General features: G+C 41.9%; 1 protein-coding gene across 3 annotated transcripts in view; it reads right to left on the minus strand.

Annotated features, from left to right (window-relative positions):
* FAT3 (FAT atypical cadherin 3) overlaps positions 1 to 14,035 on the minus strand; it is a 660,150-nt gene that overhangs the window by 69,082 nt on the left and 577,033 nt on the right. For all 3 annotated transcript variants that reach the window (XM_004763574.3, XM_004763573.3, XM_045087202.1), the window contains exon 13: positions 13,173 to 13,406. In XM_004763574.3, coding sequence (XP_004763631.1) covers positions 13,173 to 13,406 — 234 coding nt within the window. The remainder of the gene's footprint in view (positions 1 to 13,172; positions 13,407 to 14,035) is intronic.

The raw sequence follows: 14,035 nt of genomic DNA on the forward strand, positions 1-14,035 counted from the left end.
TGGCTAACTACCTCAGAGGCTTTCCCCTCGTGGCCAAACTTAACCAGAGGTCAGCGCTTAAAACTCTCCATCCAGTTTTGCCTCAGCGGCTCAAGATAGTCACTGACTGCTCACTTCCTCTTTTTTTTTCTTCTTCCTTTTTTTTTTTTTTAAATTTACAGATTTTATTTACTTATTTGAGAGAGAGAGAGATTGCGAAGGAGAGCACAAGCAGGGAGGAGAGGGAGAGACAGGCTCCCATTGAGCAGGGAGCCCGATGCGGGACTCGATCACAGGGTCCTGGGATCATGATCTGAGCCAAAGGCAGATGCTTAACCGACTAAGACACCCAGCCTTCCTGACTGCTCACTTCTTATAGTCAGAGTGGAGACGTTTGAGGACGGCTTTCCAATCCTCTGCCCTCCAGTCCCAGTCCACCCTATGAGTGTTACCTCTTGCCCCTTCCACTGTGTGCTGCCTCCCCTGGCTTTTATAAAGACTCCATGCACACTTACCCTTCCAGGCCTCTGCTCATGCTTGTCCATTTACTCAGACCACTCTCTTCCCCTCCTTCTCTGATCAACATTCTGCACGCTCTCTGTAAGGTTTCCTCGGGACAGCTTCCTTCAGTTCCCCAGTTACTTCTTTCTCTGTGCTCCCTTAACAGGATTTTTACAGTATCATCAGTTATGTCCTCTCTCCCACTTGATTAATGTAGCTTTTAGGCAAAGGGACTGTGTCTTGTGATTTCTGTATCTCCGTGCTGAGTCTAGGGCCCCGCACACAGCCAGAAAGCAAGGAACACTGAATTACAGAAGGAGCAAGTGGGGGACCAAAGCAGGAGTATGAGCTAACACAGCACAGGGAGGCGGGAAACACACGGCACACACTGGAAAGTGTGTGTGTTGAAGAACAGAAGAGTCCCAAATGGCTGCATCAGAGAGAAGTTGCGAATATTTGATATTAAAAATGTACTGGGTGGCTCAGCTGATTAAGCGTCCAACTCTTGGATCTGAGGGTCGAGCCCTGCGTCGGGCTCCACACTCAGTGGGGAGCTGAGTCTGCTTGAGGTTCTCTGTCTCTTTCTCTCTCCCTCTGCCCCTCCCTTGTACTTGCTCATGTGCACACACACACAACCTCTCTCTCTAAAATAAATAAATAAATAAATAAATAAAATCTTTAAAGATGTACACAAAACGTTCACACATATATACAGAAACTATTGCCAAATGGATATTTGCATTTGTTAATAAAATTGGCAACTACCCAATTGTCCAAGAATGAGGACTGGCTGAATAAGTTACAGTACATTCATATCACAGAATACTACATACACAATCACACAAAAGCGTGAAAGAATATAGAGCGACACAGAACTATGTTTCTGAGCCCGTGAAAAGAGGAGGTTACAAAATCATATCTAGTTTTGGGGTCCATTTTTGTAAAGAAAAAAGGTGGAAGATACTTCACCCAAGCCCTAACAGTGGTTAGAATTGACTTATTTTTCCTTTTGCCTATCTTTCTAGGTTTTATAGTGGACACAGATCATGTTTCTAGCAAGTAAAAGGACTATTATAATAATTATGTATGGAAAATTTACTACCAATTTTGGAAATTTTGGAAAACAGTCAAATTTCAGAGTTATTTTCCAGGCCAGTTCAGTTCTCAACATACATGTCATTTGAAGTACTTGTAGAAAAGGATATCTATATATTGTATAAGCATTCTTTTTCTGGGTATTTCCATTCCCCATTTTTTTTTCTTGTGCTCCTAAACACACTGACTTTACTTAGAAAATGTTTTTTGGTCAAGGTTTCATTATTGAGTTATTTCAAGTGATACACTGTTTTGAACTATTTTGTATCCTTAAATTAAGTAGTAGAAAATGGTTACCCTCAAATCTCCTCTCATTGTTTGTGGAAGGCAAATAAAATCCCATTATAGCAAAAGAGCTCAAACTGACCACTTTTTTATGTCTTTAAAATAGGCATTCAGATGATAGAAAATAAAAGACAGTTGCCATTAAGAGGTCCATAGAACTGCAATTACTTTTCAAGTTAGACTTTAAATAGACTCTCTTGATTATTTCTGTTTTAAGTGCCTTTTACAAGTTTTTCATTGGGTGATGACTGACACTGGAGCATTCCCCCAGGCGAGATACCAACTCTGGAGTCAGGAATCCCCAAAATCGTCAAAAAGGACATAAGGAGCCCCAGTCAGGGTTGGAGAGATCCTGATGATACCACAGAGACTGGGGACTCTCCAGTTGGGCTAGTACCAGCTCTGCTGGGCAGCACTGGCAACATGATTGAGAGGTTCCATGAAAGATAAAAATGCAAGGCCCCTCATTTTTAAAAAGTTGTAAAGTTCAGCATAGCCCCAGCAGAGTGATAAACCAACATGGTGTCCTTCTAAGTAAAGGACTATATGCAAAGGCTGCAGTCCCATATAGCCAGCCCCGCTGGTGAGCAACACTACCTTCCATGATACCTCAAAAGCTGCAATTCATCCAGATATAAACCCTCTCAACCATCTATGGCTTGGCACTTTCCTAAGCCCAGGAGAGTCAAGTGTGGGTAAATGAATTCATCAAAGTACTTGAAACTCTGACTTTATTGGTGCATAGAACTTCTATGTTCTATGCAAACACAGAACTTAGAACTTCTATGTTCTATGTGATAATACTAAAAATGTTTCCGAAGAGGGTCGTTATGTATGACCACCGGATCAATCATTCATCGCTCCAATAAATCACTTCCATCCAATAAATCCTCATAGAACTCCTGCCAAGGGTAGACACTAGAAGTGCACAGAAGAATCACAGCCCCTCAATGTCTCCCATCTGTCAGGAGACAATCATGGATTTAGTTGATTGTTGGAGAGGGACGGCCAATAGACATTTCCAAGGGAGGAAAACAACTCAGTTGAGTCATGAAGGAAAGATAGGAGTTGTCAGGAGTACCAAAGTGGAAAAGTGTTGAGAAGAAGGGGCATTTTGGTGACGCGCACACACCTGAAGTCAAGAATGATGATACTGGGTGCTCGCAGAAGGGCAAAGGGCTCAGTACTGTTAAATGAGAGGTTTAGAAGGGCAGAAGCTAAAGCTGTCTATTTTCAGAACCACTAGCAAATTACCATAGCTATGATAAACAGAGCTAGAGTAAATGGAAAGCTGGGAATAAGTGAATGGATGAATCTGCTGAGAGAGAAGGAAGACTAGAGGAGTAGGAGGAAGAGGCTGTCCGAGTGGGGAGCTTTTTGTAATCTGTGAGATGTTATTTAAGGAGCTCCCCACAGGTGACGGACAACATCATGGGGCCTGTCAAGGAGCTCCCCACAGGTGACGGACAACATCATGGGGCCTGTCAAGGAGGCTTCACAGGTGAAATGATAGTGAGTATGGTGACGCAAAGCTGACGAGCACACTCTACTGCACCTCAACATACCCTGAAGAGGCAGGAAAAGTGGGGGTATAGGGGGTCCGTAGTGTCTGCACAAAATGCCCAGCAGTAGGTGGAAATTCCCCAAGACACCAGCACTCCTGTAAATCCATACTCTGAATCCCTGCATGCTGGATCAGAACTGACCCACGGAGAAGCTCAGAAGCTGTTACCGAACCTCATGGCACCCAGGAGTGAAGTCCTGTGTGAATGGGTGAGTAAGTGTCAGTGAATCACTACCATCAACCGTAGAAATTCGAATCCCCTGACTATTCCCTCCCTATAGGGAGTGGTGCTAAAGCCCTTCATTAATATATTCCTTTCTGGAAGGAATCAGCTATCTCATTGGTTTAGATTCCCTGTTTGAAAGAAATTGAATTTTACTTTATTTTGTTATTTATTCCTTTTTTTTTAGAGAGAGCATGCCCACAGGTGGGGGTGGGTAGAGGGGCAGAGGGTGAAGGAGAGAGAGAGGATCTCAAGCAGATTCAAAGCAGGCTCCATGCACAAGCTCCTGACACAGGGCTCCATCTGATTTCATGTTCCCACAACCCTGAGCCACCCAGGCACCCCCTGAAGAAACGGGGTTTTAAAAAAACATAATAATGACAACAACTTATATGTGACAAAGGCAAAGTCTTCTAAACCAGGAAGGCATCACAGTCAAAAAGAGGAAAAAAGGTGCTTACCCAACCCTCTCTCAGAATTTCTGAATCAGATTTTGGAGATGGAGCACTCAGCTGTTTGTGTTTATTTTTGGCTGTTTATTTTTAGAAACTCCCAAAGGGATTCTAATGCACAGTCAGGGCTGTAACATGTTTGTCTGGTTCTTGTGGGTTATTTTTCTTCTGGTGTTGGATCCTGGAATTTGGGAGGGAGTAGTTTTTGTAGGGCTCTAATCAACTGAAGGGATCCTAATTTCTTAGGCATAGAGGGTCATTTCATGGTCCCAAATTAAGCCCTGTGTGACAGAAAGCACTCACATTCTTCCCAACGGAGATGGAGAGATTAATTTCCAGCACCTGAGGCTTCCTCCACGAGGGATTTGAGGCTCTGTGAGTGGCAGAAGGAACCCATATACGCACTAGACATAACATTAGAAGTTATGTTGGAATGGCTCACGTGGTTCGTCCAACAACTTGGCAGTTCAACAGATAGGTGTGGGGTATGTATTGGGTGGCTGGTCCATGGCAGGGCTGGTGACACAGAAGGCAGTACCCTAGCCCTCCAAGAGCTCATGGTCTGGTGGGGAAACAAGGAATTCGTATCTCCCATTTTTTCAGAGAGGAAGTGGGGTTCAAAAGGGCTGCAGAGCTTATGTAAGGTGAGACAGTAAAGGTTGGAATTGGAATATTTCATCCAGTCTCCTCCCAAAGCCACTGTAGGATATTGCTTCCCAAAGTAACAGGCAAATGTGACAAGGAGGAGATAGGATGTCACAGTCCACCATTGCTTCCCAAAGTAACAGGCAAATGTGACAAGGAGGAGATAGGATGTCCACAGTCCACCATTGAGTCCACCACAGTCCACAGTCCACCAGAGACTGAAGAAGTTATCCTGAACTGGTGGGAGCTCAAGAATTCAGGGCTTTATGGGGCCATGGAAACCTTTGCTCAGGACCACCGTCTGTAAACCAGATGGCTTAAGAGGAGTGACCTAAACTTTTTGAACCTCAGTTTCTCCATCTGAGGTGAGACTGTCAGTGGCTCTTTGGCCATAATAAGATTACATGTGTCAGCATGTGGGACTCTCTGCAGACAGGCTTTAAGCACAATATTATATTTTTTGATATCCCCAAGAGACAAAGGGTTTCAGCCACAACATGGTCCAGAAATGGCTTATGTCTCCAAGTCTTTAGGGGATTATTTAATTTTTATGAAAATTTTAATAGTTTCTCAGCCACTTTCAAAGATCTAATACTTTAGAGAATAACAGTGCTTTGGGGAAGAAAAAAACCACATTAAATCACTGACCTATGCAGCTTAGAGGTAACAAGCTCTAAGGCATTAGGAAAGACATAGAAAAATGGTATGTAAGAGCATACAGGCTGAATCAGAATTGAATTCCTCTTGAGTCATCTGATAGAAATTACTAGAATACAGAAAAGAGCCTTGGACTGAGATGTCAGGATACCCTCTTTTTAGATCCCATTTTGCCACTAAGAAAGTCATCTTGGATACGTCTCTTTATCTAAGGGTCTCAGTTTCTTCTTCGGGATTAGAAAGGGTTTGAATGGATTTTGTTTCAGGGCCTTTCTCAGTGTAATATCTCAAGATCTGCTAGGGTCTGATGCCTATGGCTCCAGAGAAAATCCAGGAAACCATGAGAACAGCGACAAGGAGCAGCCAATGCTGTGGTATTACCACTCACCATGCCACACCAAAGCAACAAGTTCTCAGCTTGGCTGAACCACTCCTCCTTGAGAGAGGGCCCTGTTTTTATTGCCACTGCCCTGCACGACAGTTCGTCTTCCTCCCAGAGTGGAGCCTGTGGGAGGGCAATGGCAATGGCAAGGGATTCTTAAGGATATGTGGACAGAATTCAGAAGGCCCATACACTTGCATTAAAGTGATCATTCTCTATCGCTCCATGCCAAATTACCTCACAACTTAGCATGAAACAACAGATATTTAATATCTCACGAGTTCTGTGGGGGCAGGGATCCAGGCATGGCTTAGCTGGCTGGCTATGCTCAAGGTTTCTCATTTCCCTGTTGAGTGGGGCTGCACCTTCATCTGAAGGCTCAAATGGAGGTAGGGGTCCACTTTCAAGCTCCCTCATCTAGTTGCCAATAGGGATTCAGTCTTTTGTCATGTGGGCTTCTCATAGACCTACCTGGATATCATAGCTCTCTTCCCCAAGGTGAGTCATTCAAAGGAGGGAGAGAGAGTTCTATGCAAAGAATTGTGTCTCCCTGAAATCCATATGTTGATGTCCTAATCCTGATGTGACTGTATCTGGAGATGGGGCTTTTAGGAGATATTAAGTTAAATGAGGTCATAAGGTTGGGGTCCTGATTTAATAAGATTCGTGGTCTATAAGAAGAGGAAGACAGAGCTCTTTCTTTCTCTACTACATACACCATGGAAAGAACATGTGAGCCTAAGGATGCAGGGAGGTCCTTACAGATTGATGTGAATGACACTCCCTTGAGTTTGTCCCATGAAGATGTAGGAATCTGCTAGCCCAGAGCTCTCAGTGTGCTTTTCTGTCATAGTTCCAGCACCTACTCCACAATACTTTGCTGAGAACTTATCTCCTCTCTTGACTTTTCTTCCCAGATCACTTTTCATGGCTCTCAGTAAGTGGCACATACACAAGGCTAGGATGAGTCAGAAGAGATTAAAAAACAATGGGAGAGATCCATGTAATGTGGTTTGGTAGAAAGATCTCTGCTTAACAACCCGCATGGGTTATTTTTATGAACATTACTCAATAAATAATCTCTGCTCCTTCATAAGGAGCTACCCTCTTGGAACAAATAATGCTCCAAGATACGGGGCCAGTCATTCAGTTCCTCTGACAAGATTGGTGCTTTGGAAAAACAAATTCATTCCAGTATCTGCTCCATGAGAGCACAGCGCAGGAGCCATATCAACTCCCTCATTAAATATTCAGAAAATGAACCCCCAACATGAACAGCAAGTTTACATTATTATAGTGAATGACAGCACAAAAGAAAGAATTCTAAGGGCTGTGGCAATACAAATATTTGAGTCAAAATAGGAAAGTTCTGCCACAAGATCATCACTTTTTTCTGTCTCTTTCCTGTACTCTGTTAATATGAGGACCTAACCATTCACTTTAGAGGGAAAGGCATCATTCTGGAAGACTCTAAGAGAGACTTTCTGTATTTTCTGTTAATTCATTCCTTAATGTAATGCACCACCTACACAGCCCTCACTGGGAGAGGCATTTCTTCTCATTTCTTGGTGAATTCCTCTCATTTTTCTTTAAGCCCTTGAAGTGCACTCCCTGCTGGTTTTAATTATTATGTGTTATGGTGTGAACCTCTTTGGGTTCATCTTGCTGGGGCTTTTTGTGCCTCCTGGACCTGGATGTCTGTTTCCTTCCCTGGGTTAGTGAACTTGTTAGCTATTATTTCTTCAAATCAGTTTTCTACCCCTTTCTCTGTCTCTTCTCCTTCTGAGTCCCCTATAATGCAAATGTTATATGCAACATGCTTGATATTGTCCCAGAGGTCACTTAAACTACCCTCATTCTTTAAAATTCTGTTTTTGGCTCTTTAGTTTGGGTGCTTTCTGTTACCCTGTCTTGTAGCTCACCAATTCATTCCTCTGCATCATCTAATCTGATGCTGATTCCCTCTATTTTTCATTTCAGTTACTGTATTTTTCAACTCTGACTGGTTCTCTTTTATATTTTCTATTTCTTTGTTAAAGTTCTCACTCTGTTCTTCCACTCTTCAGTCCAGTGAGGATCTTTTTGACCATTATTTTGAACTCCTTATCAGGTAGATTGCTTATTTCTGGTTCTTTTAATTTTAGGTTTAAAATTTTTTTTTTTTCATTTGGATCATATTCCCTGCCATATCATTTTGTTGGCTCTCAGTGTTCTTTTTCTTCTCTTCTCTCTATCTCTCACTCTTTTTTTTTTTTTAAAGATTTTATTTATTTGAGAGAGAGAGCATGAGCAAGGGGGGTGTAGGCAGAAAGAGAGGGAGAAGTAGACTCCCTGCTAAGCAGGGAGCCTGATGTGGGGGCTTGATCCCAGGACCCCAAGATCATGACCCAAGCAGAAGGCAGATGATTAATCAACTGAGCCATCCAGGCACCCCCTCTGTGTTTGTTTTTGTGTTAGGTGGATCAGCTGTGTCTCCCAGTCTTGAAGGAGTGGCCTTATGTAGAGGGCCCCTGCTGGTGTCCAGAATCAGGTACTACAGGGGTGTCGCCTGTGTGGACTGTGTGGCTGGGCCGTGACAGCTGTGGGTGCACTGGTGTGGCTAGCTGAGAGGTCCACCTATGGCCTCTGCTGGTGTGCTGGTGGGGAGGGCTACTCCCCTTCCACCCCTCCCCCTTTTCTCCTATGCCACGAGAGTCACTTTGGGTAATGGCCATGCTCCTACTTTTTAAATCCCAAAGCCACAACTCTAATTTTGGCCCTTGTGGTCTTTTTCAATACCCTCCTGGGAGCTTTCCTCACCTTCAATTTAGAGGCTTCTGTCAGATTAGCATTTCCCAAACCTAGAATTGATGAGTTCTTTTCTCAGAAGTACTCAGTAGCTCTTTTCCACTGATTGGTTTAAGTACACAATCCTGGTCTGTTTGAACCACCACAGTCAAGCCCAGATGACTTTTCTCATCTCATTTACTTCTTTCTATCCCGGCTAACATGATACTCTCCCAGTTATTGAGTTGGGTCCATATGTTCCAACTTCACAAGCTTATCCTCATGGTTCCTGTCTCCTAATGCCTTCCTACACCTGCCTGTTGAAATCTTATTCGCTCTGGGAGCTCTGCCTTTTGTTAAATGTGTGTGTGCTCCTGATTCATGTTCTTCATTCGTGCATATGACCTGAGGCCTGGCACTGCATATTCCTCATCTTGGAGAATCTTGTGTTTCCTTCTGTAGTGTCTTCTACATAGCTACTCACTAAATTTCTGTTAAATTGAATGGAAAATAATTGTAATGTGTGTTATGAATCCCCAAGTTTCTCTGAAATCCCTAAAAGATGTTCCAACCCTTGCAGGAAATAGTCAATAAGAAAGAAGTAAGTGAGTTGCTTATTAGAACCTTTCTTTGTTTTATGTCCCCGGTCCATAACAGGAAGAATATGTCTTCTTGCATCTCAAATATGTTGGAAATTGTCCTCTCAATAAATCATGAGCTATAGCATATTTTGTAGAGCATGTTTACATTTTATTTTCATATAACTTTGCCTAAAATGGTTACAGACTTTAGCTCTGATATTCATCACTGCACGTTTCCTTTGTTAGCTTAGAAAACCCTCCAAATTAGAAAGCTGGACACAAACCCTATCTATATGAGGTAGACTAAATAGGGAGATATTAACCCCAAAGAGGTAGTACAACAAAAGGTCCCCTAATCTTTACTCAAAGGATCACATTTTTAAGCATGTTAGGTCATAAAGTCATGCCATTAGTTTATGGGATTGAGGATATTTCCATTTTACAGGAAGACTAAAGCTTTGATATTAAAATCTAGACAGTTGCCATACTATTTCTTAGAGCTCATAAAATGGGTGTTGAATTTATCTTGTCCTCCTCTGTTTTGATTTTGTTCCTAGTGTAGGCAATTATTCTAACATTAGTCTGGTTGTATTATGAATAATGAATTCAGCATAGGAAAGAGATGTTTGGCTAAAAGTAGTAATATTTTTTCAAATTAGAAAATCAGGCTATGAAAGTTTAGCAAGTCTATATAAAAGCTTTGAATTCATGAAGTTATAGAATCAGATTTCAGAGGAATATGCCCTTGTCTTTTCTCTGTAATTTACAGTGACTTAGTATATGCTGTAGCTAAATGGTGATGAAGTAATTTATATCTTCAGGTAAAAGAATATGCTGAACAAAAGAAGTTTCATGAACCAAACAGTCCCATCATCTACACAGATGGAGCCAATGTTCTTTCCTCGGACCAAAAACCAATTGGGGCGAATCTCAAGGGAATGGGCAACTGGGATGGATCTTTGTTTCATGAAAAAAGCCAATCTCAGAAAATGATAAACTATATAATTCTTTTTAAATAATGTTTTTGAAATAATAAAATTATATATATGGAGATTAATGGTTGCTGGCGGGTTAGAGTTTGGGAAGGAAGCACCAGGAGGAGGTTGGTGTGGTGATGAAGGGGTAACAGGGGGGAACCCTGTGATGGTGGTTACATGAAGCTACACAAGTGATAAAATTGTATAGAACTAGACACTCACACACACACATGCACACACCAAATCAGATAGTGTACTATATTATACAAGATGTCCTTACTGGGGGAAAGTGCTGGGTGAAAGGTACATGTGACTTTCTGTACATTTTTTTTTTTTTTTGGGCAACGGCCTATAAACCTCTTACTATTTCAAAATAAATTTTTTTTAAAAATCAGCTATTTTCTTGTCCCAAAGAGGCCCAGAGGGTCAGGCAGTAACATAAATTAATTAATTTATAATTAATTAATCAATTTATAATTAATTAAATTAATCAACTCAATTTATAACCAATCAAATTAATCAGTCAATTTAATTAATTAATTCATAGATAATTAATTAAATTAATGTTAATAATTAACATTAATCGAAGTGGCTGGAAATAGAGTGGGTAAGTGATGCTCCTGCTTCTCCTACAACTCCTGTCACTATGGAGCTGTGTACCTGAAGTCTTCTGAGGGCTGTTGCTGTTTTGATAATATGCTAGAAACTGGAATTTTGAATAAAAATCTCCTGACATTTATTGACAATGGGGTCAAACTTTTTAGAACACCATTAAGCCAAACTAAAGACACCAGAGGGCTGGATTCAGTCTCATGATGAATGTGCAAACTCAGCTTCGGCTCAGAGGTTCAACTTGGCCCCAAAATGAACTGTCCACTGGATGAGCTGGTGATCTCAGTACACAGTTCAAGCTCCTCTGTGGTCTGTCATGACAGATGAGAAAGAAAGTGTTCTGATCGGGCTGCTAAAGAAAATGGCCGAGGCCACACTGATGCCCAGGGACTCAGAGGAAGTTGGCTTGATGAGAGCTGAGACTGATGCCTCTGTTGTTGGAATTCCTCTGCAGGCTCTGGCCAGGACTGGCACACCCTCTTCCTCGGCCTGAGACATGGTCAGGTGCCTACTCTGCATTTTCATGTGTTCATTTGTTTGTTTTAGCTATCTCGGTTCTTTTATTTTTTTATAGCTCAATGAGTTGTACGAAAACTGAGAAATAGAAACCAGGTTGCTATGCTAGAATTTTTCGGAGACAGACACTACGGCTGGGGAAAGTTTATTACATGAGCAGCACTCACAACCTCAGGATCTACCTGAAGAGCTGAATGTGAGACTTTGGCTAATGAGTGCAAATGAGTAAAGGCAGGTGCTGATGAGATCATTATTCTGGTTTTGGTCCTTTCAAGGCTTTATCATCTCTTCCCAGCTAAAGGCCCAGAGTCTAGTCATCCCTCTGCCCCAACTCCCAACCTGGATGGCTGACTCAGAAGAAGCAAAAAGGAGGATGGAGCTAACTGTATGTTCTTCAGTACAAGCCACATCTGGGAGCCCGTAACATCCCCCCACTGTCTACTGGTCATGCTACCCTGTGCACTAATCAGGCTCCTTCGCTCTTCAATCTCTGGGAGACAGAACTGACCCAACTCCTTCCTGAAGGAAATGAGTAGAAACATTTCAATTTTTAAAAATTAGGATTTTAAAATAACTTAATTAAAAAAAATCAATCTTAACATTTTATCTATGGCTCAACTACACATTCTCAAATTTAAATTATTACAAGATTTATTTGCATAATTTCCATTTATGTTTCCCCCCCAGAAGTCTCCTCCTACAAGTCCAGAGAATGTTTTCTAATGATCCTTTAAAAAAGAGTATCTGTACAAGACAGCGGTGGAGCAAGGTGAGGGACACACATGAACCTTGGGGCCTTGTTTTGGAAGGAACTTGAAATACAGTTACAAAGAGAAAAAAAAGAGTATCTGTAGGTACTCCATAATTATAAATCCCAAATGAGTCTTTTCCTGTTCACTATTTTTTACCAAGCTTTACATAATATGCAGACTTTTAAAGGGTTGGTTCTTCGCCTGGAAAATTACATTAATGAGATAAGAGCAATAATTTGAAGTAGCCATTAATTTCTTGAAGGGGAAATATGCAGAGACCCCAGGTTCTATGCTTGTTTTCAACTAATTATCATATATTTACTTTTCCATTAGTCCAATAATTTTTCTTTCAATTCAGAATTAAGCAATAAGACACTGAATTCTATAAAGGCCTGTTTAGCATCGCAGACACACCCCATCATTCTCTTGTCCTCTGATTTACAGCTCTTAAAATGCACACGCAAGAGGCTCTCTATATGCCCTTTTGTATTTACACTCCATCAGGCAGTCACCTCGATAACTTATGCATTCTCCAAAGGACTACCTGCAATTAACTCCCGTCTTCTCTAACCCACCATCTCATTATGCGAAGTGGACTTGAACACAAACTTTATTAGCAACTTTCACTTCAAATTCCTTCTTACTTCCACCACCCTCGCTCTGCCTAGTAACGTCAGGATCTATGTGACCAAAAGACTATTGGAAAGCGGCAGTTAAAAAAAATTGACATTGGACCGGCAGCCCATTTAGTAATTGTTCTTTGCACTAGGGGGCTCTCCCATAAATCGCGATTGTCATATGTCAGCTGAAGCATGTGATGCAATTCTTTATAGAAATGGAAATGAATTCTTTTGGCCACGCGACACAGCATTTTAACTGTGTTCAGGAGGAATGGGCAAATAGGAAAGCTATTATTTTTATTCTAAAGGTTAAAAAAGCCAACAAATCCCAAACTCTTTGTTAAAAGGCAAGGACATTAAAAGCATCACTTCTTTAGATGCTGGGAAGTGGGGAGGACACCTTGCAGAGTTCTTGTGCACATGTGAAGTGTATCAGGAGAAGAGCTGACATGTGGTCATTGGTTTAATGCCAAGGAACCCAGGTCGGCTGGTGACACCAAAGGAAAGGTGAAGATATGCCAAGTGCATAAAACATGGAGGCATTCCATCAATGCAACTGACTTACCAACGTCAGGATCCACAGCTTGTACTCTGGTCAACAGGGCCTTAGTGGCTGTGTTCTCATAGACACAGGCATTGTAGTGGTCGGAAGAAAACACAGGTGGGTTATCATTCACGTCCTCCAGGATCAGGTGGATGTCGGACTGGCAGAACCTACCACCTCCGTCAGTGGCCCTGGCAGTCAGGCTGTACATGGGGACCCTTTCCCGGTCCAAGAGAGCCAAGGTTTTTAACTCACCTGTGAAAATAAATGGCCTGGCTTTTCAAAAAATCCTCTTTCTTTGAAGAGCAGAGAACCAAGTTTATAAAGAATCCCCAACACAGGAAGGAGCAATGACATTTGGCCCAGGTGTCTTATACTTCGAAAGACAGAGGAAATTCAATGTTAAGCACCAGGGAAACATTTATGGGATTCTCGAGGCAACAACAAATCAACTGTGTGGCCTTTAAATTAATTAATCCCATTGTGAAACCTCTGGTATCAGGATTTCCTTCTTTTGGCTACCTTGGAAGGCTCTATGCCCCTTGAAACCTCTGAAAACATGCTCTGGGGACCAGCAAAGCATGTCTCTAGATTTCTGCTCGATTTTCAGAAAAAACATAGCGAATGGACGAGCATCCTTAGTTCTCCTGTGGTTAGACATGTCAATAATCCACAGACCCAGAAGGGGCTGGGTCTCTGCTTCCAGAGACTCAGTATCTTTTTACTCCATGTTTTAGAGGGAAACAATCAAAGCAGAAGCTGGTTTTAGCAGAAAAAGGTCTGGAAGGAATTCTGTCGTGATGGGGTAAACCTGACTTGCCGAGATATAGAAGGGCCTGTGGTTGTTGGGGGGAGGACTCTTGGTGGAGGAATATTTGCAGAGT

Source organism: Mustela putorius, unplaced genomic scaffold (genome assembly GCF_011764305.1).
Source record: "Mustela putorius furo isolate JIRA1106 unplaced genomic scaffold, ASM1176430v1.1 tig00001069_pilon_pilon_pilon, whole genome shotgun sequence".
Classification (NCBI taxonomy): Eukaryota; Metazoa; Chordata; class Mammalia; order Carnivora; family Mustelidae; genus Mustela; species Mustela putorius.